The following is a 24,094-nucleotide window of genomic DNA, read 5'->3' as shown; positions in this document are numbered from 1 at the left end:
GACCAGCCCAAGCCCCAGCAGCCGTCGAGCTACCAGCCCAAGCCCCAGCAGCCGTCGAGCTACCAGCCCAAGCCCCAGCAGCCGTCGAGCTACAAGCCCCAGCAGCCGTCGAGCTACCGGCCCAAGCCCCAGCAGCCGCCGAGCTACCAGCCCAAGCCCCAGCAGCCGTCGAGCTACCGGCCCAAGCCCCAGCAGCCGCCGAGCTACAAGCCCCAGCAGCCGCCGAGCTACCGCCAAGCCCCAGCAGCCGCCGAGCCATGCCCCAGCAGCCGCCGCTACAAGCCCCAGCAGCCGTCGAGCTACCGGCCCAAGCCCCAGCAGCCGCCGAGCTACATGCCCCAGCAGCCGCCGAGCCAGGCCCCAGCAGCCGCCGAGCTACCAGCCAGGCCCCAGCAGCCGCCGAGCTACCAGCCGGGCCCCAGCAGCCGCCGAGCTACCAGCCGAAGCCCCAGCAGCCGTCGAGCTACCAGCCCAAGCCCCAGCAGCCGTCGAGCTACCAGCCCAGGCCCCAGCAGCCGTCGAGCTACCAGCCGAAGCCCCAGCAGCCGCCGAGCTACCAGCCCAAGCCCCAGCAGCCGTCGAGCTACCAGCCCAAGCCCCAGCAGCCGTCGAGCTACCGGCCCAAGCCCCAGCAGCCGTCGAGCTACCAGCCCAAGCCCCAGCAGCCGTCGAGCTACCAGCCCAAGCCCCAGCAGCCGTCGAGCTACCCGCCCAAGCCCCAGCAGCCGTCGAGCTACCAGCCCAAGCCCCAGAAGAAGCCTGGAACTCCAAGCACAGATGACATGTGGGACTTTGCTCTTTCCCATGATGTCGCTTTTGACCCATATGAGGAGTTGCCCACTTACCCTGAAGTGAATGTTGGGCCTAGAAATTTCAGACCAACTTATATGGTGGCACCAAACCATCCTGGATGGCAGCAGCGAGTGGCACGTTAGTGACTTCATTGAGTTTGACTACATGTAAGTTCACTTCAGTGTTTACCTCTTTGCAAGTGAATGTAAATGACTTGTTTTCTTGCTAATGGTGTTTCTGTTCACAGGCGACTCTTCAGGAGACTCAGGCATCTTTGAGAAATTCAATAAAATATTTGAACTACACTTGCTGCCTATGACTGTTATTTGAGTGGTGCTAAACAATCTTGGGAAGAATTGTCTTGAATATGATCTAAACTGTTAGATTCTGAACACAGATGATCTTTGGTACAAGGCCAACATTATGAAAACAAACTTCTATACTAAACGTTGTCCTTATAGAAGTGAATTGTCTGAAAGTAACTAAACTTTAAGCAGTCAGTGACACATTCTTGTATTTACTGACACAACACCAAGTTAAACTTGAAGGAACATGTACCTCAAACATAACTGTACAGCTTAGCATTTTTCAAGTGTTCTACTCTGCTGCAGAAACTACTTCAGATTGGGTCTAAAACAAGCAGATGCTCTACTAGAGATGAGGCGTTTTGCCAAGTGGGAGGTCGCACTGAGTCAAATTACAGAGGACGGACATCAAGAGTCTGAATCTCTGCAATGGACTGAAAATCAGACGAGGACTGATCCTGGATCAAGCTATTGATCTGCAGTATCTATAGCACAATACATGGCTTCTCAATATTCGTATGCAAGAATACAATTGCATTCTGTGTTTGAACTCTGACCTTTCCCTCAGCTCCAAATTTAAATTGTCCACAACTTAAGAAACACCAGCTAGTTCAAATCATTTAAACTACTGTAGCTATGGAGCCTACTTTCAGTTACAGGGATCACATTTTGTGTGTGTGCAGAGTAAGACGGGTGCGTTGGAGGGTCCTGAGGTCGATGGATTTGTCAAAGACATGATGGAGCTGGCGAAGGTAAAACTACAAGATGTTTGAATAAATATTTAGAACTTTTACTTCAAAGTATTTAATGAAAATAAAATGTCAAAGGTATTATGTGTAACTTGTTTTGCGTTGACCTCCGACCTCTCACCCCCTCTTCCCTCTCCAGCCCAGCATCAGTGGCACAGACCTGGACCAGTTCAGGAAAGCTGTGCTCGGCCACTGTGACATCAACGGAGACGGAAAGATCCAGAAGAACGAGCTGGCTCTCTGCCTCGGCCTGAAGCTCAGCTAACGTTCACAGCCTTTTCTTTCTTTCCTCCATCTTTCTGTTACTTCCTCTCCTCTTTCACTCTTCCTCCTTTCTTCCCCTTCCTCCCACAGTGTATCTCCTTATTTTAAGCCCATGAGCAAAGTATATTCCAATAGTTTTACATATTTTTCTGTATTAAATATTTGAAGAGAAGTCATGATAATTAATATCGATCGATGTCATAACCTTGAGTCCTGATGTGCAGCTGGTGACGTGTGATGCACGACGTGATTTTCCTTTGTGATGTGATTAACGTGAAGTGGTTAATAAAATATATTTAATCTTTGTCACGTATGTTCTTCAAATTTAATGCTTTTAACTAAACACATCATCCACTGAGATAAAGTTCATGAGGAGGAAGCTGCTCTGACACTGCACCTCATGAGTGTGACACACATTATCTACATGTGTCACATTGTAAATATCTATCATTCATATTGCTAATTTCTTTAATCTCTATATACTTTACACTGCTCTCTATTTGTATTATTTATGCACAAACGCACCACAGCAAATCTCTATGTATGAACCTACTTGGCGATAAACCCAGATTGTGATGAGACTTGGTGCAGACTGGATGGAGCAGTTGGGTGTTGGTGGAGGTTTGAGCTCCAGAGTGAGGTTCTCATCTTCTTGTTGAAGCACCAGACTCTGTGTAAATACTGAATATATCCTTAAGGAAGTTTTTATTGCATTTCAAAATATAAAGTCACTCAAAGACTTCAAACCTCTGCTGAGACGCAACGGTCTCCTTGTGAAAACACTTAAATTCACTAGATACACATTTTATTTAACCTTGTTATTTTTCATCAAGATCCACTAAATAGTAAAGTAAATTAAATAGGGAAGGGAAAGTAAAAATACACAAATTCAAAATGCTAAGATGTGAACAACCCCTGGAGTTTTCTTTTGAAGTTCCCTGTGTTCGTTGTTTTTAAGGAAAACTTCAACACAATACTTTGCATTATTTTCACGCTCATATTCACAATCTGACCAGTTTTCAAGATTCTCCAGAGAAGCTGGATGTTGGAACTACTTTGTTAGTTCCACTGTTCTTATTGAAGAAATAGTCCGTATGACATATGACGACATGCTCTGTCCGAGCTTTGTGTGTCAGGAGATTCATTCATCGTCCTCCACAGACAAACTCCAACGCAACATCTGAAATGTTTCAGTTGCAGCAGAAATCCCAGAGGTGGAGGAATCGAGCCTCATCACGACCCTTGAAACAGGCGGATGAAGCCACTTCAGAGATCTTTCTGCTGAGGCTTCAAACCTGAGTCCAATCATCTCATCAGTGTTCATGCAGCTCAGGCTCCTGCAGATAAAAGCACTGCGCTGGCTGCAGGCGTCAGAAAGCTGAATCGGAAGTTTCTTTTTCTGTTGTTTGATGTCAAGCAGCACAAGTTGTGTTGGTTGTTTGGCTTCAGCTTTCAGAAATGGCTTCTGGACTTTGTGTGAGGTACGATCCATTTGTTTTGTTAAGTCTTGAAAGTTCATTGTCTGTACCAAGTTGGTTTTCTTTAGTTCACATGTGAAATGATCTGCTTCCCAGGGTGCTCTTGCTCTCACTCTTAGCCTTTGGGCCACATGCTGAGGGTAAGTGAATTATTCTACACAAACCTCAGGTCCAGTTCTGGTTATTTCTTAAATACTGACATGTTGTATCTCTCCAGCTCTGAGCTACCGAAGTGGAGGCTCCAGTGGAGTTGCACCGTACTTTAAGTCACCCAGTGCTTTGCTCGTAGACCAAAATCCAGGTTTAGCCTCTTCCAGTTACGAGAGCTCTGCACAGGCTGATGGATCTCAAGGTGGCTCTGGACCCAGTTACCCTGAAGGTGGCTCATCTGATGAACTGGAGCCTGCTGGTGCTGGTGGTGATACTGGTTATTATGGAAGGCAAGTAGATGGTAACAGTCAGGAAAGAAGTGTTTCTAGTTACAGGCCTGACCCAATAATTCCTTCAAAACCCAAAGAGAACCTGATGCAGCCCAGTCACCAAGCTATCCTTCAGACCAAAAAGGGCATGTGGAATTTATCTCCCAATAATGGAACCGCATTTCAGTTAGGCGAAGTTTCAAGTCCTGGAATAATGACAGACTATGCGCCGTCGAGCTACCAGCCGAAGCCCCAGCAGCCGTCGAGCTACCAGCCGAAGCCCCAGCAGCCGTCGAGCTACCAGCCGAAGCCCCAGCAGCAGTCGAGCTACCAGTCCAGGCCCAAGCAGCCGTCGAGCTCATCTGATGAACTGGAGCCTGCTGGTGCTGGCAGTCATAACAGTAAGAAGGCAGAGATGGTACAGAAAGAAGTGTTTCTAGTTACAGGCCTGACCAATAATTCAATCAAACCCAAGAGAACCTGATGCAGCCAAGTCACCAAGCTATCCTTCAGACCAGGCATGTGGATTTGTTTCCAATATGAAACCAGCCCAAGCCCCAGCAGCCGCCGAGCTACCAGCCCAAGCCCCAGCAGCCGCCGAGCTACCAGCCCAAGCCCCAGCAGCCGCCGAGCTACCAGCCCCAGCAGCCGCCGAGCTACCAGCCGGCCCCAGCAGCCGCCGAGCTACCAGCCGAAGCCCCAGCAGCCGCCGAGCTACCAGCCGAAGCCCCAGCAGCCGCCGAGCTACCAGCCGAAGCCCCAGCAGCCATCGAGCTACCAGCCCAAGCCCCAGCAGCTGTCGAGCTACCAGCCCAAGCCAAGCAGCCGTCGAGCTCATCTGATGAACTGAGCCTGCTGGTGCTGGCAGTTATCTGTTATTATGAAGGCAGTAGATGGTAACAGTCAGGAAAGACGGTTTCAGTTACAGGCCTGACCCAATAATCCTTCAAAACCCAAAGAGAACCTGATGCAGCCAAGTCACCAAGCTATCCTTCAGACCAAAAGGCATGATTGTTTCAATAATGAGTCAGTAGCGTTTCAGTCTATAAACAGACTATGCCGTACCAGCCAAGCCCCAGCAGCCGCCGAGCTACCAGCCCAAGCCCCAGCAGCCATCGAGCGACCAGCCCAAGCCCCAGCAGCCGCCGAGCTACCAGCCCAAGCCCCAGCAGCCGAGCTACCTGCCCAAGCCCCAGCAGCCGCCGAGCTACCAGCCCAAGCCCCAGCAGCCATCGAGCTACCAGCCAAGCCCCAGCAGCCGTCGAGCTACAAGCCCCAGCAGCCGTCGAGCTACAAGCCCCAGCAGCCGTCGAGCTACAAGCCCCAGCAGCCGTCGAGCTACCAGCCCCAGCAGCCGAGTACCAGCCCAAGCCCCAGCAGCCGCGAGCTACCAGCCCAAGCCCCAGCAGCCGCCGAGCTACCAGCCCAGGCCCCAGCCGCCGAGCTACCAGCCCAGGCCCCAGCAGCCGCGAGCTACCAGCCCAGGCCCCAGCAGCCGAGCTACCAGCCCAGGCCCCAGCAGCCGCCGAGCTACCAGCCCAAGCCCCAGCAGCCGTCGAGCTACAAGCCCCAGCAGCCGTCGAGCTACCAGCCCAAGCCCCAGCAGCCGCCGAGCTACCAGCCCAGGCCCCAGCAGCCGCCGAGCTACAAGCCCCAGCAGCCGCCGAGCTACCAGCCCAAGCCCCAGCAGCCGCCGAGCTACCAGCCAAGCCCCAGCAGCCGCCGAGCTACCAGCCGAAGCCCCAGCAGCCGTCGAGCTACCAGCCCAAGCCCCAGCAGCCGTCGAGCTACCAGCCGAAGCCCCAGCAGCCGTCGAGCTACCAGCCCAAGCCCCAGCAGCCGCCGAGCTACTCGAAGCCCCAGCAGCCGCCGAGCTACCTTCCGGCCCCAGCAGCCGCCGAGCTACCTTCCCAAGCCCCAGCAGCCGTCGAGCTATCTGCCCAAGCCCCAGCAGCCGTCGAGCTACCAGCCCAAGCCCCAGCAGCCGTCGAGCTACCAGCCCAAGCCCCAGCAGCCGTCGAGCTACCAGCCCAAGCCCCAGAAGAAGCCTGGAACTCCAAGCACAGATGACATGTGGGACTTTGCGCTTTCCCATGATGTCGCTTTTCACCCATATGAGGAGTTGCCCACTTACCCTGAAGTGAATGTTGGGCCTAGAAATTTCAGACCAACTTATACGGTGGCACCAAACCATCCTGGATGGCAGCAGCGAGTGGCACGTTAGTGACTTCATTGAGTTTGACTACATGTAAGTTCACTTCAGTGTTTACCTCTTTGCAAGTGAATGTAAATGACTTGTTTTCTTGCTAATGGTGTTTCTGTTCACAGGCGACTCTTCAGGAGACTCAGGCATCTTTGAGAAATTCAATAAAATATTTGAACTACACTTGCTGCCTATGACTGTTATTTGAGTGGTGCTAAACAATCTTGGGAAGAATTGTCTTGAATATGATCTAAACTGTTAGATTCTGAACACAGATGATCTTTGGTACAAGGCCAACATTATGAAAACAAACTTCTATACTAAACGTTTTCCTTATAGAAGTGAATTGTCTGAAAGTAACTAAACTTTAAGCAGTCAGTGACACATTCTTGTATTTACTGACACAACACCAAGTTAAACTTGAAGGAACATGTACCTCAAACATAACTGTACAGCTTAGCATTTTTCAAGTGTTCTACTCTGCTGCAGAAACTACTTCAGATTGGGTCTAAAACAAGCAGATGCTCTACTAGAGATGAGGCGTTTTGCCAAGTGGGAGGTCGCACTGAGTCAAATTACAGAGGACGGACATCAAGAGTCTGAATCTCTGCAATGGACTGAAAATCAGACGAGGACTGATCCTAGATCAAGCTATTGATCTGCAGTATCTATAGCACAATACATGGCTTCTCAATATTCATATGCAAGAATACAATTGCATTCTGTGTTTGAACTCTGACCTTTCCCTCAGCTCCAAATTTAAATTGTCCAGAACTTAAGAAACACCAGCTAGTTCAAATCATTTAAACTACTGTAGCTATGGAGCCTACTTTCAGTTACAGGGATCACATTTTGTGTGTGTGCAGAGTAAGACGGGTGCGTTGGAGGGTCCTGAGGTCGATGGATTTGTCAAAGACATGATGGAGCTGGCGAAGGTAAAACTACAAGATGTTTGAATAAATCATAAAAATCCTTTACTTCAAAGTATTTAATGAAAATAAAATGTCAAAGGTATTATGTGTAACTTGTTTTGCGTTGACCTCCGACCTCTCACCCCCTCTTCCCTCTCCAGCCCAGCATCAGTGGCACAGACCTGGACCAGTTCAGGAAAGCTGTGCTCGGCCACTGTGACATCAACGGAGACGGAAAGATCCAGAAGAACGAGCTGGCTCTCTGCCTCGGCCTGAAGCTCAGCTAACGTTCACAGCCTTTTCTTTCTTTCCTCCATCTGTCTGTTACTTCCTCTCCTCTTCCCTCCTCTAACCTCCTCTTTTCTTTCCTCCATCTGTCTGTTACTTCCTCTCCTCTTCCCTACTCTTCCTCCTTCTCTTTCCTCCATCTGTCTGTTACTTCCTCTCCTCTTCCCTCCTCTTCCTCCTCTTTTCTTTCCTCCATCTGTCTGTTACTTCCTCTCCTCTTCCCTACTCTTCCTCCTCTTTTCTTTCCTCCATCTGTTACTTCCTCTCCTCTTTCACTCTTTCTCCTTTCTTCCCCTTCCTCCCACAGTGTATCTCCTTATTTTACGCCCATGAGCAAAGTATATTCCAATAGTTTTACATATTTTTCTGTAATAAATATTTGAAGAGAAGTCATGATAATTAATATCGATCGATGTCATAACCTTGAGTCCTGATGTGCAGCTGGTGACTTGTGATGCACGACCTGATTTTCCTTTGTGATGTGATTAACGTGATGTGGTTAATAAAATATATTTAATCTTTGTCACGTATGTCGTTTTTCAAATTTAATGATTTTAACTAAACACATCATCCACTGAGATAAAGTTCATGAGGAGGAAGCTGCTCCGACACTGCACCTCATGAGTGTGACACACATTATCTACATGTGTCACATTGTAAATATCTATCATTCATATTGCTAATTTCTTTCATCTCTATATACTTTACACTGCTCTCTATTTGTATTATTTATGCACAAACGCACCACAGCAAATCTCTATGTATGAACCTACTTGGCGATAAACCCAGATTGTGATGAGACTTGGTGCAGACTGGATGGAGCAGTTGGGTGTTGGTGGAGGTTTGAGCTCCAGAGTGAGGTTCTCATCTTCTTGTTGAAGCACCAGACTCTGTGTAAATACTGAATATATCCTTAAGGAAGTTTTTATTGCATTTCAAAATATAAAGTCACTCAAAGAGTTCAAACCTCTGCTGAGACGCAACGGTCTCCTTGTGAAAACACTTAAATTCACTAGATACACATTTTATCTGTTTTTTAACCTTGTTATTTTTCATCAAGATCCACTAAATAGTAAAATAAATTAAATAGGGAAGGGAAAGTAAAAATACACAGATTCAAAATGCTAAGATGTGAACAACCCCTGGAGTTTTCTTTTGAAGTTTCCTGTGTTCGTTGTTTTTAAGGAAAACTTCAACACAATACTTTGCATTATTTTCACGCTCATATTCACAATCTGACCAGTTTTCAAGATTCTCCAGAGAAGCTGGATGTTGGAACTACTTTGTTAGTTCCACTGTTCTTATTGAAGAAATAGTCCGTATGACATATGACGACATGCTCTGTCCGAGCTTTGTGTGTCAGGAGATTCATTCATCGTCCTCCACAGACAAACTCCAACGCAACATCTGAAATGTTTCAGTTGCAGCAGAAATCCCAGAGGTGGAGGAATCGAGCCTCATCACGACCCTTGAAACAGGCGGATGAAGCCACTTCAGAGATCTTTCTGCTGAGGCTTCAAACCTGAGTCCAATCATCTCATCAGTGTTCATGCAGCTCAGGCTCCTGCAGATAAAAGCACTGCGCTGGCTGCAGGTGTCAGAAAGCTGAATCGGAAGTTTCTTTTTCTGTTGTTTGATGTCAAGCAGCACAAGTTGTGTTGGTTGTTTGGCTTCAGCTTTCAAAAATGGCTTCTGGACTTTGTGTGAGGTACGATCCATTTGTTTTGTTAAGTCTTGAAAGTTCATTGTCTGTACCAAGTTGGTTTTCTTTAGTTCACATGTGAAATGATCTGCTTCCCAGGGTGCTCTTGCTCTCACTCTTAGCCTTTGGGCCACATGCTGAGGGTAAGTGAATTATTCTACACAAACCTCAGGTCCAGTTCTGGTTATTTCTTAAATACTAACATGTTGTATCTCTCCAGCTCTGAGCTACAGAAGTGGAGGCTCCAGTGGAGTTGCACCGTACTTTAAGTCACCCAGTGCTTTGCTCGGAGACCAAAATCCAGGTTTAGCCTCTTCCAGTTACGAGAGCTCTGCACAGGCTGATGGATCTCAAGGTGGCTCTGGACCCAGTTACCCTGAAGGTGGCTCATCTGATGAACTGGAGCCTGCTGGTGCTGGCGGTGATACTGGTTATTATGGAAGGCAAGTAGATGGTAACAGTCAGGAAAGAAGTGTTTCTAGTTACAGGCCTGACCCAATAATTCCTTCAAAACCCAAAGAGAACCTGATGCAGCCCAGTCACCAAGCTATCCTTCAGACCAAAAAGGGCATGTGGAATTTATCTCCCAATAATGGAACCGCATTTCAGTTAGGCGAAGTTTCAAGTCCTGGAATAATGACAGACTATGCGCCGTCGAGCTACCAGCCCAAGCCCCAGCAGCCGTCGAGCTACCAGCCCAAGCCCCAGCAGCCGTCGAGCTACCAGCCCAAGCCCCAGCAGCCGTCGAGCTACCAGCCCAAGCCCCAGCAGCCGTCGAGCTACCAGCCGAAGCCCCAGCAGCCGCCGAGCTACCAGCCCAGGCCCCAGCAGCCGCCGAGCTACCAGCCGGCCCCAGCAGCCGCCGAGCTACCAGCCCAAGCCCCAGCAGCCGCCGAGCTACCAGCCCAAGCCCCAGCAGCCGCCGAGCTACCACCAGGCCCAAGCAGCCGCCGAGCTCATCTGATGAACGAGCCTGCTGGTGCTGGCAGTCATACTATTATGGAAGGCAAGTAGATGGTAACAGTCAGGAAAGAAGTGTTTCTAGTTACAGGCCTGACCCAATAATTCCTTCAAAACCCAAAGAGAACCTGATGCAGCCAAGTCACCAAGCTATCCTTCAGACCAAAAAGGGCATGTGGAATTTGTTTCCAATAATGAAACCAGCCCCAGCAGCCGTCGAGCTACCAGCCCAAGCCACAGCAGCCGTCGAGCTACCAGCCCAAGCCCCAGCAGCCGTCGAGCTACCAGCCCAAGCCCCAGCAGCCGTCGAGCTACCAGCCCAAGCCCCAGCAGCCGTCGAGCTACCAGCCAAGCCCCAGCAGCCGAGCTACCAGCCGAAGCCCCAGCAGCCGCCGAGCTACCAGCCGAAGCCCCAGCAGCCGCCGAGCTATCTGCCCAGGCCCCAGCAGCCATCGAGCTACCAGCCCAAGCCCCAGCAGCTGTCGAGCTACCAGCCCAAGCCCAAGCAGCCGCCGAGCTCATCTGATGAACTGGAGCCGCTGGTGCTGGCAGTTATACTGGTTATTATGGAAGGCAAGTAGATGGTAACAGTCAGGAAGAAGTGTTTCTAGTTACAGGCCTGACCCAATATCCTTCAAAACCCAAAGAGAACCTGATGCAGCCAAGTCACCAAGCTATCCTTCAGACCAAAAGGGCATGTGGAATTTGTTTCCAATAAGAAACGCATTCAGTTAGGCGAAGCCTCAAGTCCTGAATAATGACAGACTAGTGCGGCCGAGCTACCAGCCCAAGCCCCAGCAGCCGCCGAGCTACCAGCCCAAGCCCCAGCAGCCGTCGAGCGACCAGCCCAAGCCCCAGCAGCCGCCGAGCTACAAGCCCCAGCAGCCGCCGAGCTACCAGCCCAAGCCCCAGCAGCCGCCGAGCTACCAGCCCAAGCCCCAGCAGCCGTCGAGCTACCAGCCCAAGCCCCAGCAGCCGCCGAGCTACAAGCCCCAGCAGCCGTCGAGCTACCAGCCCAAGCCCCAGCAGCCGTCGAGCTACATGCCCCAGCAGCCGTCGAGCTACCAGCCCAAGCCCCAGCAGCCGTCGAGCTACCAGCCCCAGCAGCCGCCGAGCTACCAGCCAAGCCCCAGCAGCCGCCGAGCTACCAGCCGAAGCCCCAGCAGCCGCCGAGCTACCAGCCGGCCCCAGCAGCCGCCGAGCTACCAGCCCAAGCCCCAGCAGCCGCCGAGCTACCAGCCCAGGCCCCAGCAGCCGTCGAGCTACCAGCCGAAGCCCCAGCAGCTGTCGAGCTACCAGCCCAAGCCCCAGCAGCCGTCGAGCTACCGGCCCAAGCCCCAGCAGCCGTCGAGCTACCAGCCCAAGCCCCAGAAGAAGCCTGGAACTCCAAGCACAGATGACATGTGGGACTTTGCTCTTTCCCATGATGTTGCTTTTGACCCATATGAGGAGTTGCCCACTTACCCTGAAGTGAATGTTGGGCCTAGAAATTTCAGACCAACTTATATGGTGGCACCAAACCATCCTGGATGGCAGCAGCGAGTGGCACGTTAGTGACTTCATTGAGTTTGACTACATGTAAGTTCACTTCAGTGTTTACCTCTTTGCAAGTGAATGTAAATGACTTGTTTTCTTGCTAATGGTGTTTCTGTTCACAGGCGACTCTTCAGGAGACTCAGGCATCTTTGAGAAATTCAATAAAATATTTGAACTACACTTGCTGCCTATGACTGTTATTTGAGTGGTGCTAAACAATCTTGGGAAGAATTGTCTTGAATATGATCTAAACTGTTAGATTCTGAACACAGATGATCTTTGGTACAAGGCTAACATTATGAAAACAAACTTCTATACTAAACGTTGTCCTTATAGAAGTGAATTGTCTGAAAGTAACTAAACTTTAAGCAGTCAGTGACACATTCTTGTATTTACTGACACAACACCAAGTTAAACTTGAAGGAACATGTACCTCAAACATAACTGTACAGCTTAGCATTTTTCAAGTGTTCTACTCTGCTGCAGAAACTACTTCAGATTGGGTCTAAAACAAGCAGATGCTCTACTAGAGATGAGGCGTTTTGCCAAGTGGGAGGTCGCACTGAGTCAAATTACAGAGGACGGACATCAAGAGTCTGAATCTCTGCAATGGACTGAAAATCAGACGAGGACTGATCCTGGATCAAGCTATTGATCTGCAGTATCTATAGCACAATACATGGCTTCTCAATATTCGTATGCAAGAATACAATTGCATTCTGTGTTTGAACTCTGACCTTTCCCTCAGCTCCAAATTTAAATTGTCCACAACTTAAGAAACACCAGCTAGTTCAAATCATTTAAACTACTGTAGCTATGGAGCCTACTTTCAGTTACAGGGATCACATTTTGTGTGTGTGCAGAGTAAGACGGGTGCGTTGGAGGGTCCTGAGGTCGATGGATTTGTCAAAGACATGATGGAGCTGGCGAAGGTAAAACTACAAGATGTTTGAATAAATATTTAGAACTTTTACTTCAAAGTATTTAATGAAAATAAAATGTCAAAGGTATTATGTGTAACTTGTTTTGCGTTGACCTCCGACCTCTCACCCCCTCTTCCCTCTCCAGCCCAGCATCAGTGGCACAGACCTGGACCAGTTCAGGAAAGCTGTGCTCGGCCACTGTGACATCAACGGAGACGGAAAGATCCAGAAGAACGAGCTGGCTCTCTGCCTCGGCCTGAAGCTCAGCTAACGTTCACAGCCTTTTCTTTCTTTCCTCCATCTTGTCTGTTACTTCCTCTCCTCTTTCACTCTTCCTCCTTTCTTCCCCTTCCTCCCACAGTGTATCTCCTTATTTTAAGCCCATGAGCAAAGTATATTCCAATAGTTTTACATATTTTTCTGTATTAAATATTTGAAGAGAAGTCATGATAATTAATATCGATCGATGTCATAACCTTGAGTCCTGATGTGCAGCTGGTGACGTGTGATGCACGACGTGATTTTCCTTTGTGATGTGATTAACGTGATGTGGTTAATAAAATATATTTAATCTTTGTCACGTATGTCGTTCTTCAAATTTAATGCTTTTAACTAAACACATCATCCACTGAGATAAAGTTCATGAGGAGGAAGCTGCTCTGACACTGCACCTCATGAGTGTGACACACATTATCTACATGTGTCACATTGTAAATATCTATCATTCATATTGCTAATTTCTATAATCTCTATATACTTTACACTGCTCTCTTTGTATTATTTATGCACAAACGCACCACAGCAAATCTCTATGTATGAACCTACTTGGCGATAAACCCAGATTGTGATGAGACTTGGTGCAGACTGGATGGAGCAGTTGGGTGTTGGTGGAGGTTTGAGCTTCTGAGTGAGGTTCTCATCTTCTTGTGGAAGCACCAGACTCTGTAAATACTGAATATATCCTTAAGGAAGTTTTTATTGCATTTCAAAATATAAAGTCACTCAAAGAGTTCAAACCTCTGCTGAGACGCAACGGTCTCCTTGTGAAAACACTTAAATTCACGAGATACACATTTTATCTGTTTTTTAACCTTGTTATTTTTCATCAAGATCCACTAAATAGTAAAATAAATTAAATAGGGAAGGGAAAGTAAAAATACACAAATTCAAAATACTAAGATGTGAACAACCCCTGGAGTTTTCTTTTGAAGTTTCCTGTGTTCGTTGTCTTTAAGGAAAACTTCAACACAATACTTTGCATTATTTTCACACTCATATTCACAATCTGACCAGTTTTCAAGATTCTCCAGAGAAGCTGGATGTTGGAACTACTTTGTTAGTTCCACTGTTCTTATTGAAGAAATAGTCCGTATGACATATGACGACATGCTCTGTCCGAGCTTTGTGTGTCAGGAGATTCATTCATCGTCCTCCACAGACAAACTCCAACGCAACATCTGAAATGTTTCAGTTGCAGCAGAAATCCCAGAGGTGGAGGAATCGAGCCTCATCACGACCCTTGAAACAGGCGGATGAAGCCACTTCAGAGATCTTTCTGCTGAGGCTTCAAACCTGAGTCCAATCATCTCATCAGTGTTCATGCAGCTCAGGCTCCTGCAGATAAAAGCACTGCGCTGGCTGCAGGCGTCAGAAAGCTGAATCGGAAGTTTCTTTTTCTGTTGTTTGATGTCAAGCAGCACAAGTTGTGTTGGTTGTTTGGCTTCAGCTTTCAGAAATGGCTTCTGGACTTTGTGTGAGGTACGATCCATTTGTTTTGTTAAGTCTTGAAAGTTCATTGTCTGTACCAAGTTGGTTTTCTTTAGTTCACATGTGAAATGATCTGCTTCCCAGGGTGCTCTTGCTCTCACTCTTAGCCTTTGGGCCACATGCTGAGGGTAAGTGAATTATTCTACACAAACCTCAGGTCCAGTTCTGGTTATTTCTTAAATACTAACATGTTGTATCTCTCCAGCTCTGAGCTACAGAAGTGGAGGCTCCAGTGGAGTTGCACCGTACTTTAAGTCACCCAGTGCTTTGCTCGGAGACCAAAATCCAGGTTTAGCCTCTTCCAGTTACGAGAGCTCTGCACAGGCTGATGGATCTCAAGGTGGCTCTGGACCCAGTTACCCTGAAGGTGGCTCATCTGATGAACTGGAGCCTGCTGGTGCTGGCAGTTATACTGGTTATTATGGAAGGCAAGTAGATGGTAACAGTCAGGAAAGAAGTGTTTCTAGTTATAGGCCTGACCCAATAATTCCTTCAAAACCCAAAGAGAACCTGATGCAGCCCAGTCACCAAGCTATCCTTCAGACCAAAAAGGGCATGTGGAATTTATTTCCCAATAATGGAAACACATTTCAGTTAGGCACAGTTTCAAGTTCTGGAATAATGATAGACTATGCGCCGTCGAGCGACCATCCCAAGCCCCAGCAGCCGTCGAGCTACCAGCCCAAGCCCCAGCAGCCGTCGAGCTACCAGCCCAAGCCCCAGCAGCCGTCGAGCTACCAGCCCAAGCCCCAGCAGCCGTCGAGCTACCAGCCCAAGCCCCAGCAGCCGTCGAGCTACCAGCCCAAGCCCCAGCAGCCGTCGAGCTACCAGCCCAAGCCCCAGCAGCCGTCGAGCTACCAGCCCAAGCCCCAGCAGCCGTCGAGCTACCAGCCCAAGCCCCAGCAGCCGTCGAGCTACCAGCCCAAACCCCAGCAGCCGCCGAGCTACCAGCCCAAGCCCCAGCAGCCGCCGAGCTACCAGCCCAAGCCCCAGCAGCCGCCGAGCTACCAGCCCAAGCCCCAGCAGCCGCCGAGCTACCAGCCCAAACCCCAGCAGCCGTCGAGCTACCAGCCCAGGCCCCAGCAGCCGTCGAGCTACCAGCCCAGGCCCCAGCAGCCGTCGAGCTACCAGCCCAAGCCCCAGCAGCCGTCGAGCTACCAGCCCAAGCCCCAGCAGCCGTCGAGCTACCAGCCCAAGCCCCAGCAGCCGTCGAGCTACCAGCCCAAGCCCCAGCAGCCGTCGAGCTACCAGCCCCAGCAGCCGTCGAGCTACCAGCCCAGGCCCCAGCAGCCGTCGAGCTACCAGCCCAGGCCCCAGCAGCCGCCGAGCTACCAGCCCAGGCCCCAGCAGCCGCCGAGCTACCAGCCCAAGCCCCAGCAGCCGCCGAGCTACCAGCCCAAGCCCCAGCAGCCGCCGAGCTACCAGCCCAGGCCCCAGCAGCCATCGAGCTACCAGCCCAGGCCCCAGCAGCCGTCGAGCTACCAGCCCAAGCCCCAGCAGCCGCCGAGCTACCTGCCCAAGCCCCAGCAGCCGCCGAGCTACCAGCCCAGGCCCCAGCAGCCGTCGAGCTACCAGCCCAAACCCCAGCAGCCGTCGAGCTACCAGCCCAAGCCCCAGCAGCCGCCGAGCTACCAGCCCAGGCCCCAGCAGCCGTCGAGCTACCTGCCCAAGCCCCAGCAGCCGCCTAGCTACCAGCCAAGCCCCAGCAGCCGTCTAGCTACCAGCCAAGCCCCAGCAGCCGCCGAGCTACCAGCCGAAGCCCCAGCAGCCGCCGAGCTACCAGCCCAAGCCCCAGCAGCCGCCGAGCTACCAGCCCAAGCCCCAGCAGCCGCCGAGCTACCAGCCCAAGCCCCAGCAGCCGTCGAGCTACCAGCCCAAGCCCCAGCAGCCGTCGAGCTACCAGCCCAAGCCCCAGCAGCAGTCGAGCTACCAGCCGAAGCCCCAGAAGAAGCCTGGAACTCCAAGCACAGATGACATGTGGGACTTTGCGCTTTCCCATGATGTCGCTTTTCACCCATATGAGGAGTTGCCCACTTACCCTGAAGTGAATGTTGGGCCTAGAAATTTCAGACCAACTTATATGGTGGCACCAAACCATCCTGGATGGCAGCAGCGAGTGGCACGTTAGTGACTTCATTGAGTTTGACTACATGTAAGTTCACATCAGTGTTTACCTCTTTGCAAGTGAAATGTAAATGACTTGTTTTCTTGCTAATGGTGTTTCTGTTCACAGGCGACTCTTCAGGAGATTGGGCATCTTTGAGAAATTCAATAAAATATTTGAACTACACTTGCTGCCTATGACTGTTATTTGAGTGGTGCTAAACAATCTTGGGAAGAATTGTCTTGAATATGATCTAAACTGTTAGATTCTGAACACTGATGATCTTTGGTACAAGGCCAACATTATGAAAACAAACTTCTATACTAAACATTCTCCTTATAGAAGTGAATTGTATGAAGTAACTAAACTTTAAGCAGTCAGTGACACATTCTTGTATTTACTGACACAACACCAAGTTAAACTTGAAGGAACATGTACCTCAAACATAACTGTACAGCTTAGCATTTTTCAAGTGTTCTACTCTGCTGCAGAAACTACTTCAGATTGGGTCTAAAACAAGCAGATGCTCTACTAGAGATGAGATTTTGCCAAGTGGGAGGTCGCACTGAGTCAAATTACAGAGGACGGACATCAAGAGTCTGAATCTCTGCAATGGACTGAAAATCAGACGAGGACTGATCCTGGATCAAGCTATTGATCTGCAGTATCTATAGCACAATACATGGCTTCTCAATATTCATATGCAAGAATACAATTGCATTCTGTGTTTGAACTCTGACCTTTCCCTCAGCTCCAAATTTAAATTGTCCAGAACTTAAGAAACACCAGCTAGTTCAAATCATTTAAACTACTGTAGCTATGGAGCCTACTTTCAGTTACAGGGATCACATTTTGTGTGTGCAGAGTAAGACGGGTGCGTTGGAGGGTCCTGAGGTCGATGGATTTGTCAAAGACATGATGGAGCTGGCGAAGGTAAAACTACAAGATGTTTGAATAAATCAAAAAATCTTTAGAACTTTTACTTCAAAGTATTTAATGAAAATAAAATGTCAAAGGTATTATGTGTAACTTGTTTTGCGTTGACCTCCGACCTCACCCCCTTCCTCTCCAGCCCAGCATCAGTGGCACAGACCTGGACCAGTTCAGGAAAGCTGTGCTCGCCACTGTGACATCAACGGAGACGGAAAGATCCAGAAGAACGAGCTGGCTCTCTGCCTCGGCCTGAAGCTCAGCTAACGTTCACAGCCTTTTCTTTCTTTCCTCCATCTCTCTGTTACTTCCTCTCCTCTTCCCTACTCTTCCTCCTCCTCTTTTCTTTCCTCCATCTGTCTGTTACTTCCTCTCCTCTTTCACTCTTCCTCCTTCTCTTTCCTCCATCTGTCTGTTACTTCCTCTCCTCTTCCCTCCTCTTCCTCCTTCTCTTTCTCCATCTGTCTGTTACTTCCTCTCCTCTTCCCTCCTCTTCCTCCTCTTTTCTTTCCTCCATCTGTCTGTTACTTCCTCTCCTCTTCCCTCCTCTTCCTCCTCTTTTCTTTCCTCCATCTGTCTGTTACTTCCTCTCCTCTTCCTCCTCTTTTCTTTCCTCCATCTGTCTGTTACTTCCTCTCCTCTTCCCTACTCTTCCTCCTCTTTCTCCATCTGTCTGTTACTTCCTCTCCTCTTCCCTCCTCTTCCTCCTCTTTTCTTTCCTCCATCTGTCTGTTACTTCCTCTCCTCTTCCCTCCTCTTCCTCCTCTTTTCTTTCCTCCATCTGTTACTTCCTCTCCGTCGAGCTACCAGCCCAAGCCCCAGCAGCCGCCGAGCTACCAGCCCAAGCCCCAGCAGCCGCCGAGCTACCGGCCCAAGCCCCAGCAGCCGCCGAGCTACCGGCCCAAGCCCCAGCAGCCGAGCTACAAGCCCAAGCCCCAGCAGCCGTCGAGCTACCAGCCCAAGCCCCAGAAGAAGCCTGAACTCCAAGCACAGATGACCTGTGGGACTTTGCTCTTTCCCATGATGTTGCTTTTGACCCATATGAGGAGTTGCCCACTTACCCTGAAGTGAATGTTGGGCCTAGAAATTTCAGACCAACTTATATGGTGGCACCAAACCATCCTGGATGGCAGCAGCGAGTGGCACGTTAGTGACTTCATTGAGTTTGACTACATGTAAGTTCACTTCAGTGTTTACCTCTTTGCAAGTGAATGTAAATGACTTGTTTTCTTGCTAATGGTGTTTCTGTTCACAGGCGACTCTTCAGGAGACTCGGGCATCTTTGAGAAATTCAATAAAATATTTGAACTACACTTGCTGCCTATGACTGTTATTTGAGTGGTGCTAAACAATCTTGGGAAGAATATTCTGGAATATGATCTAAACTGTTAGATTCTGAACACTGATGATCTTTGGTACAAGGCCAACATTATGAAAACAAACATCTATACTAAACGTTCTCCTTATGTAGTGGTTAAAAGTTTAGTGCAACAGTTGAATGCCAATTGGGTTCACCACATATATCCAGAATAAACGCGACGGGAGGCTGATAATTCCAGAAATAGACAATTTATTCAAGTTGGACAAAGGATTTAAAAAGACTGATCAAACAGCACAGGATCATGTGCAATGTAGAGAGTACTGGCCTATACTTGATATAAATAACAGATTAAAAAGAGAGAAATTAAAGGCTCCAGACCCATTTTAACAAAGCTCAAATATCACGCATAAAACAAACACAGCACACTTTAAGAATCCCAATACTGGTGTGATTGCACCAGTGGATTATCACTGCAAGCGATATTATACACTGAAATAACAGAGGGCCTCTTGTTTACGGAGCCAATAACTCACCAATATTCAAGCCATTAAACCAGGATTGCACATTACCCATAGAACAAAGAACAGAATAAAATGAACAAACAAACCAGAAATCAAACCAATTAATCAGAAAGAAACTAAATCTAAACAAGGCCATGAAATCTAAATGTGGGAAAAAACAGTGACCGTAAATATTCTGCCTGTAGGCAGCCCTTCAATTCATTAAAATAAAGCAGAGACCCACGCCGTCCTTATTGTCTTGACAAGTAAAGTATCGTTCCCATTAGTTTGTGTGTACACGCTGACTGGAGATTATTACAGCGTGCCTGTATGGCGACGCTGATGCCGTCTCACACACACGGGCGCCACACACACACACAGCTGTACGCTGGGCTCGCAACAAACAATTGGCGTCCACACCTGCTGCGCCCACGCTACACTTCCTCACAGGACCGGCAGTGCAGAGAGAGCGAGAGGGAGAGCCGACCACGGTGTCCCTAAATAAACTTCGCCAACTCCCCTCATCCTATAGGCATCGCCATCCTGTCAGGTTAATTAGAGCTGTGATTTTATATCTACAATGACATGTAAGCATAACTGGTAAAGTAACACTGCTAAAACTAACCTGTTTTAGCTAAAGCTTTTTAGTAAGGATTGACCCCATTACACTTATAGAAGTGAATTGTCTGAAACTAACTAAACTTTAAGCAGTCAGTGACACATTCTTGTATTTACTGACACAACACGAAGTTAAACTTGTGAAGGAACATGTACCTCAAACATAACTGTACAGCTTAGCATTTTTCAAGTGTTCTACTCTGCTGCAGAAACTACTTCAGATTGGGTCTAAAACAAGCAGATGCTCTACTAGAGATGAGGCGTTTTCCAAGTGGGAGGTCGCACTGAGTCAAATTACAGAGGACGGACATCAAGAGTCTGAATCTCTGCAATGGACTGAAAATCAGACGAGGACTGATCCTGGATCAAGCTATTGATCTGCAGTATCTATAGCACAATACATGGCTTCTCAATATTCATATGCAAGAATACAATTGCATTCTGTGTTTGAACTCTGACCTTTCCCTCAGCTCCAAATTTAAATTGTCCAGAACTTAAGAAACACCAGCTAGTTCAAATCATTTAAACTACTGTAGCTATGGAGCCTACTTTCAGTTACAGGGATCACATTTTGTGTGTGTGCAGAGTAAGACGGGTGCGTTGGAGGGTCCTGAGGTCGATGGATTTGTCAAAGACATGATGGAGCTGGCGAAGGTAAAACACAAGATGTTTGAATAAATCTTAAAATCTTTTACTTCAAAGTATTTAATGAAAATAAAATGTCAAAGGTATTATGTGTAACTTGTTTTGCGTTGACCTCCGACCTCTCACCCCCTCTTCCCTCTCCAGCCCAGCATCAGTGGCACAGACCTGGACCAGTTCAGGAAAGCTGTGCTCGGCCACTGTGACATCAACGGAGACGGAAAGATCCAGAAGAACGAGCTGGCTCTCTGCCTCGGCCTGAAGCTCAGCTAACGTTCACAGCCTTTTCTTTCTTTCCTCCATCTGTTACTTCCTCTCCTCTTTCACTCTTCCTCCTTTCTTCCCCTTCCTCCCACAGTATCTCCTTATTTTACGCCCATGAGCAAAGTATATTCCAACAGTTTTATATTTTTCTGTATTAAATATTTGAAGACCATAAATATCGAAAGATGTCATAACCTTGAGTCCTGATGTGCAGCTGGTGACTTGTGATGCACGACGTGATTTTCCTTTGTGATGTGATTAACGTGATGTGGTTAATAAAATATGTAAAAATACACTAATTCAAAATGCTAAGATGTGAACAACCCCTGGAGTTTTCTTTTGAAGTTCCCTGTGTTCGTTGTTTTTAAGGAAAACTTCAACACAATACTTTGCATTATTTTCACGCTCATATTCACAATCTGACCAGTTTTCAAGATTCTCCAGAGAAGCTGGATGTTGGAACTACTTTGTTAGTTCCACTGTTCTTATTGAAGAAATAGTCCGTATGACATATGACGACATGGTCTGTCCGAGCTTTGTGTGTCAGGAGATTCATTCATCGTCCTCCACAGACAAACTCCAACGCAACATCTGAAATGTTTCAGTTGCAGCAGAAATCCCAGAGGTGGAGGAATCGAGCCTCATCACGACCCTTGAAACAGGCGGATGAAGCCACTTCAGAGATCTTTCTGCTGAGGCTTCAAACCTGAGTCCAATCATCTCATCAGTGTTCATGCAGCTCAGGCTCCTGCAGATAAAAGCACTGCGCTGGCTGCAGGTGTCAGAAAGCTGAATCGGAAGTTCTTTTCTGTTGTTTGATGTCAAGCAGCACAAGTTGTGTTGGTTGTTTGGCTTCAGCTTTCAGAAATGGCTTCTGGACTTTGTGTGAGGTACGATCAATTTGTTTTGTTAAGTCTTGAAAGTTCATTGTCTGTACAGTTGGTTTTCTATAGTTCACATGTGAAATGATCTGCTTCCCAGGGTGCTCTTGCTCTCACTCTTAGCCTTTGGGCCACATGCTGAGGGTAAGTGAATTATTCTACACAAACCTCAGGTCCAGTTCTGGTTATTTCTTAAATACTGACATGTTGTATCTCTCCAGCTCTGAGCTACAGAAGTGGAGGCTCCAGTGGAGTTGCACCGCACTTAAGTCACCCAGTGCTTTGCTCGGAGACCAAAATCCAGGTTTAGCCTCTTCCAGTTACGAGAGCTCTGCACAGGCTGATGGATCTCAAGGTGGCTCTGGACCCAGTTACCCTGAAGGTGGCTCATCTGATGAACAGGAGCCTGCTGGTGCTGGCGGTGATACTGGTTATTATGGAAGGCAAGTAGATGGTAACAGTCAGGAAAGAAGTGTTTCTAGTTACAGGCCTGACCCAATAATTCCTTCAAAACCAAAAGAGAACCTGATGCAGCCCAGTCACCAAGCTATCCTTCAGACCAAAAAGGGCATGTGGAATTTATCTCCCAATAATGGAACCGCATTTCAGTTAGGTGAAGTTTCAAGTCCTGGAATAATGACAGACTATGCGCCGTCGAGCTACCAGCCCAGGCCCCAGCAGCCGTCAAGCTACCAGCCCCAGCAGCCGTCGAGCTACAAGCCCCAGCAGCCGCCGAGCTACAAGCCCCAGGCCATCGAGCTACCTTCCGAAGCCCCAGCAGCCGTCGAGCTACCAGCCCAGGCCCCAGCAGCCGTCGAGCTCATCTGATGAACTGGAGCCTGCTGGTGCTGGCAGTTATACTGGTTATTATGGAAGGCAAATAGATGGTAACAGTCAGGAAAGAAGTGTTTCGAGTTACAGGCCTGACCCAATAATTCCTTCAAAACCCAAAGAGAACCTGATGCAGCCCAGTCACCAAGCTATCCTTCAGACCAAAAAGGGCATGTGGAATTTGGTTTCCAATAATAGAAACAAGCCCCAGCAGCCGTCGAGCTACCAGCCCAAGCCCCAGCAGCCGTCGAGCTACCAGCCCAGGCCCCAGCAGCCGTCGAGCTACCAGCCCAAGCCCCAGCAGCCGTCGAGCTACCAGCCAGGCCCCAGCCGCAGAGCTACCAGCCCAAGCCCCAGCAGCCGTCGAGCTACCAGCCAAGCCCCAGCAGCCGCCGAGCTACCAGCCGAAGCCCCAGCAGCCGCCGAGCTACCAGCCCAAGCCCCAGCAGCGGCCGAGCTACCAGCCGAAGCCCCAGCAGCCGCCGAGCTACCAGCCGAAGCCCCAGCAGCCGTCGAGCGACCAGTCAAGGCCCCAGCAGCCGCAGAGCTCATCTGATGAACTGGAGCCTGCTGGTGCTGGCAGTTATACTGGTTATTATGGAAGGCAAATAGATGGTAACAGTCAGGAAAGAAGTGTTTCGAGTTACAGGCCTGACCCAATAATTCCTTCAAAACCCAAAGAGAACCTGATGCAGCCCAGTCACCAAGCTATCCTTCAGACCAAAAAGGGCATGTGGAATTTGGTTTCCAATAATAGAAACAAGCCCCAGCAGCCGTCGAGCTACCAGCCCCAGCAGCCGCGAGCCAAGCCCCAGCAGCCGTCGAGCTACCAGCCGGCCCCAGCAGCCGTCGAGCTACCAGCCGAAGCCCCAGCAGCCGCCGAGCTACCAGCCCCAAGCCCCAGCAGCCAGCCCAGCTCGCCAGCAAGCCCCAGCACCGCAGCCAGCAGCCCCCCCAGCAGCCGCCAAGCCCCAGCAGCCGCCGAGCTACAGCCAAGCCCCAGCAGCTCGAGCTACCAGCCCAAGCCCCAGCAGCCGCCGAGCTACCAGCCCAAGCCCCAGCAGCCGCCGAGCTACCAGCCCAAGCCCCAGCAGCCGAGCTACCAGCCCAAGCCCCAGCAGCCGTCGAGCTACCAGCCCAGGCCCCAGCAGCCGCCGAGCTACCAGCCGCCCCAGCAGCCGTCGAGCTACCAGCCCAAGCCCCAGCAGCCGCCGAGCTACAAGCCCCAGCAGCCATCGAGCTACCAGCCCAAGCCCCAGCAGCCGTCGAGCTACCAGCCCAGGCCCCAGCAGCCGTCGAGCTACCAGCCCAGGCCCCAGCAGCCGCCGAGCCACCAGCCCAAGCCCCAGCAGCCGCCGAGCTACCTGCCCAAGCCCCAGCAGCCATCGAGCCTTCCGCGCCCCAGCAGCCGTCGAGCCACCTGCCCAAGCCCCAGCAGCCGCCGAGCTACAAGCCCAGGCCCCAGCAGCCGCGAGCTACCAGCCCAGGCCCCAGCAGCTCGCCGAGCTACCCCAGGCCCCAGCAGCCGCCGAGCTACCAGCCCAAGCCCCAGCAGCCGCCGAGCCACCTGCCCAAGCCCCAGCAGCCGCCGAGCGCCTGCCCCAGCCCCAGCAGCAGTCGAGCTACCAGCCGAAGCCCCAGAAGAAGCTTGAACTCCAAGCACAGATGACATGTGGGACTTTGCGCTTTCCATGATGTCGCTTTCA

General features: G+C 49.7%; 1 protein-coding gene and 5 long non-coding RNA genes across 6 annotated transcripts; all 6 read left to right on the top strand.

The window, feature by feature from the left end:
- The first annotated feature begins 627 nt into the window (after nucleotides 1–627).
- Nucleotides 628–1,097, top strand: LOC124855013. The gene is made up of 2 exons (XR_007034942.1): nucleotides 628–959; nucleotides 1,040–1,097. It is a non-coding gene; the product is annotated as an uncharacterized LOC124855013 (long non-coding RNA).
- Nucleotides 1,098–3,470: 2,373 nt separating this feature from the next.
- Nucleotides 3,471–24,083, top strand: LOC124855033 (adhesive plaque matrix protein-like). Its single transcript, XM_047344228.1, has 5 exons — nucleotides 3,471–3,591; nucleotides 3,685–3,728; nucleotides 3,806–4,346; nucleotides 22,359–22,666; nucleotides 23,971–24,083. Exons 1-5 carry the CDS (start codon nucleotides 3,569–3,571, stop codon nucleotides 24,081–24,083), a joined length of 1,029 nt encoding a protein of 342 aa, XP_047200184.1. The 5' UTR covers nucleotides 3,471–3,568.
- LOC118125036 lies at nucleotides 5,929–6,393 on the top strand. The gene is made up of 2 exons (XR_007034945.1): nucleotides 5,929–6,255; nucleotides 6,336–6,393. It is a non-coding gene; the product is annotated as an uncharacterized LOC118125036 (long non-coding RNA).
- LOC124855014 lies at nucleotides 11,368–11,787 on the top strand. Its single transcript, XR_007034943.1, has 2 exons — nucleotides 11,368–11,649; nucleotides 11,730–11,787. It is a non-coding gene; the product is annotated as an uncharacterized LOC124855014 (long non-coding RNA).
- LOC124855015 lies at nucleotides 18,337–18,644 on the top strand. The gene is made up of 2 exons (XR_007034944.1): nucleotides 18,337–18,506; nucleotides 18,587–18,644. It is a non-coding gene; the product is annotated as an uncharacterized LOC124855015 (long non-coding RNA).
- LOC124855012 lies at nucleotides 21,480–21,822 on the top strand. The gene is made up of 3 exons (XR_007034941.1): nucleotides 21,480–21,566; nucleotides 21,658–21,701; nucleotides 21,779–21,822. It is a non-coding gene; the product is annotated as an uncharacterized LOC124855012 (long non-coding RNA).
- Nucleotides 24,084–24,094: the final 11 nt, after the last annotated feature.

Source organism: Hippoglossus stenolepis, chromosome 17, assembly GCF_022539355.2.
Source record: "Hippoglossus stenolepis isolate QCI-W04-F060 chromosome 17, HSTE1.2, whole genome shotgun sequence".
Lineage (NCBI taxonomy): Eukaryota > Metazoa > Chordata > Actinopteri > Pleuronectiformes > Pleuronectidae > Hippoglossus > Hippoglossus stenolepis.
This window is presented reverse-complemented; position numbering and strand designations above follow the sequence as displayed.

Excerpts from the sequence above, each read along its gene's own strand:
- LOC124855033 (XM_047344228.1), top strand. The coding sequence starts at position 3,569 with ATGGCTTCTGGACTTTGTGTGAG. Across the intron at positions 4,347-22,358 it reads CAGTCGAGCTACCAGTCCAG|GCCCCAGCAGCCGTCGAGCT; the intron begins GCCCAAGCAGCC and ends CTACCAGCCCAG. Across the intron at positions 22,667-23,970 it reads GCCCAGGCCCCAGCAGCCGT|CAGCCGCCGAGCGCCTGCCC; the intron begins CGAGCTACCAGC and ends CCCAAGCCCCAG.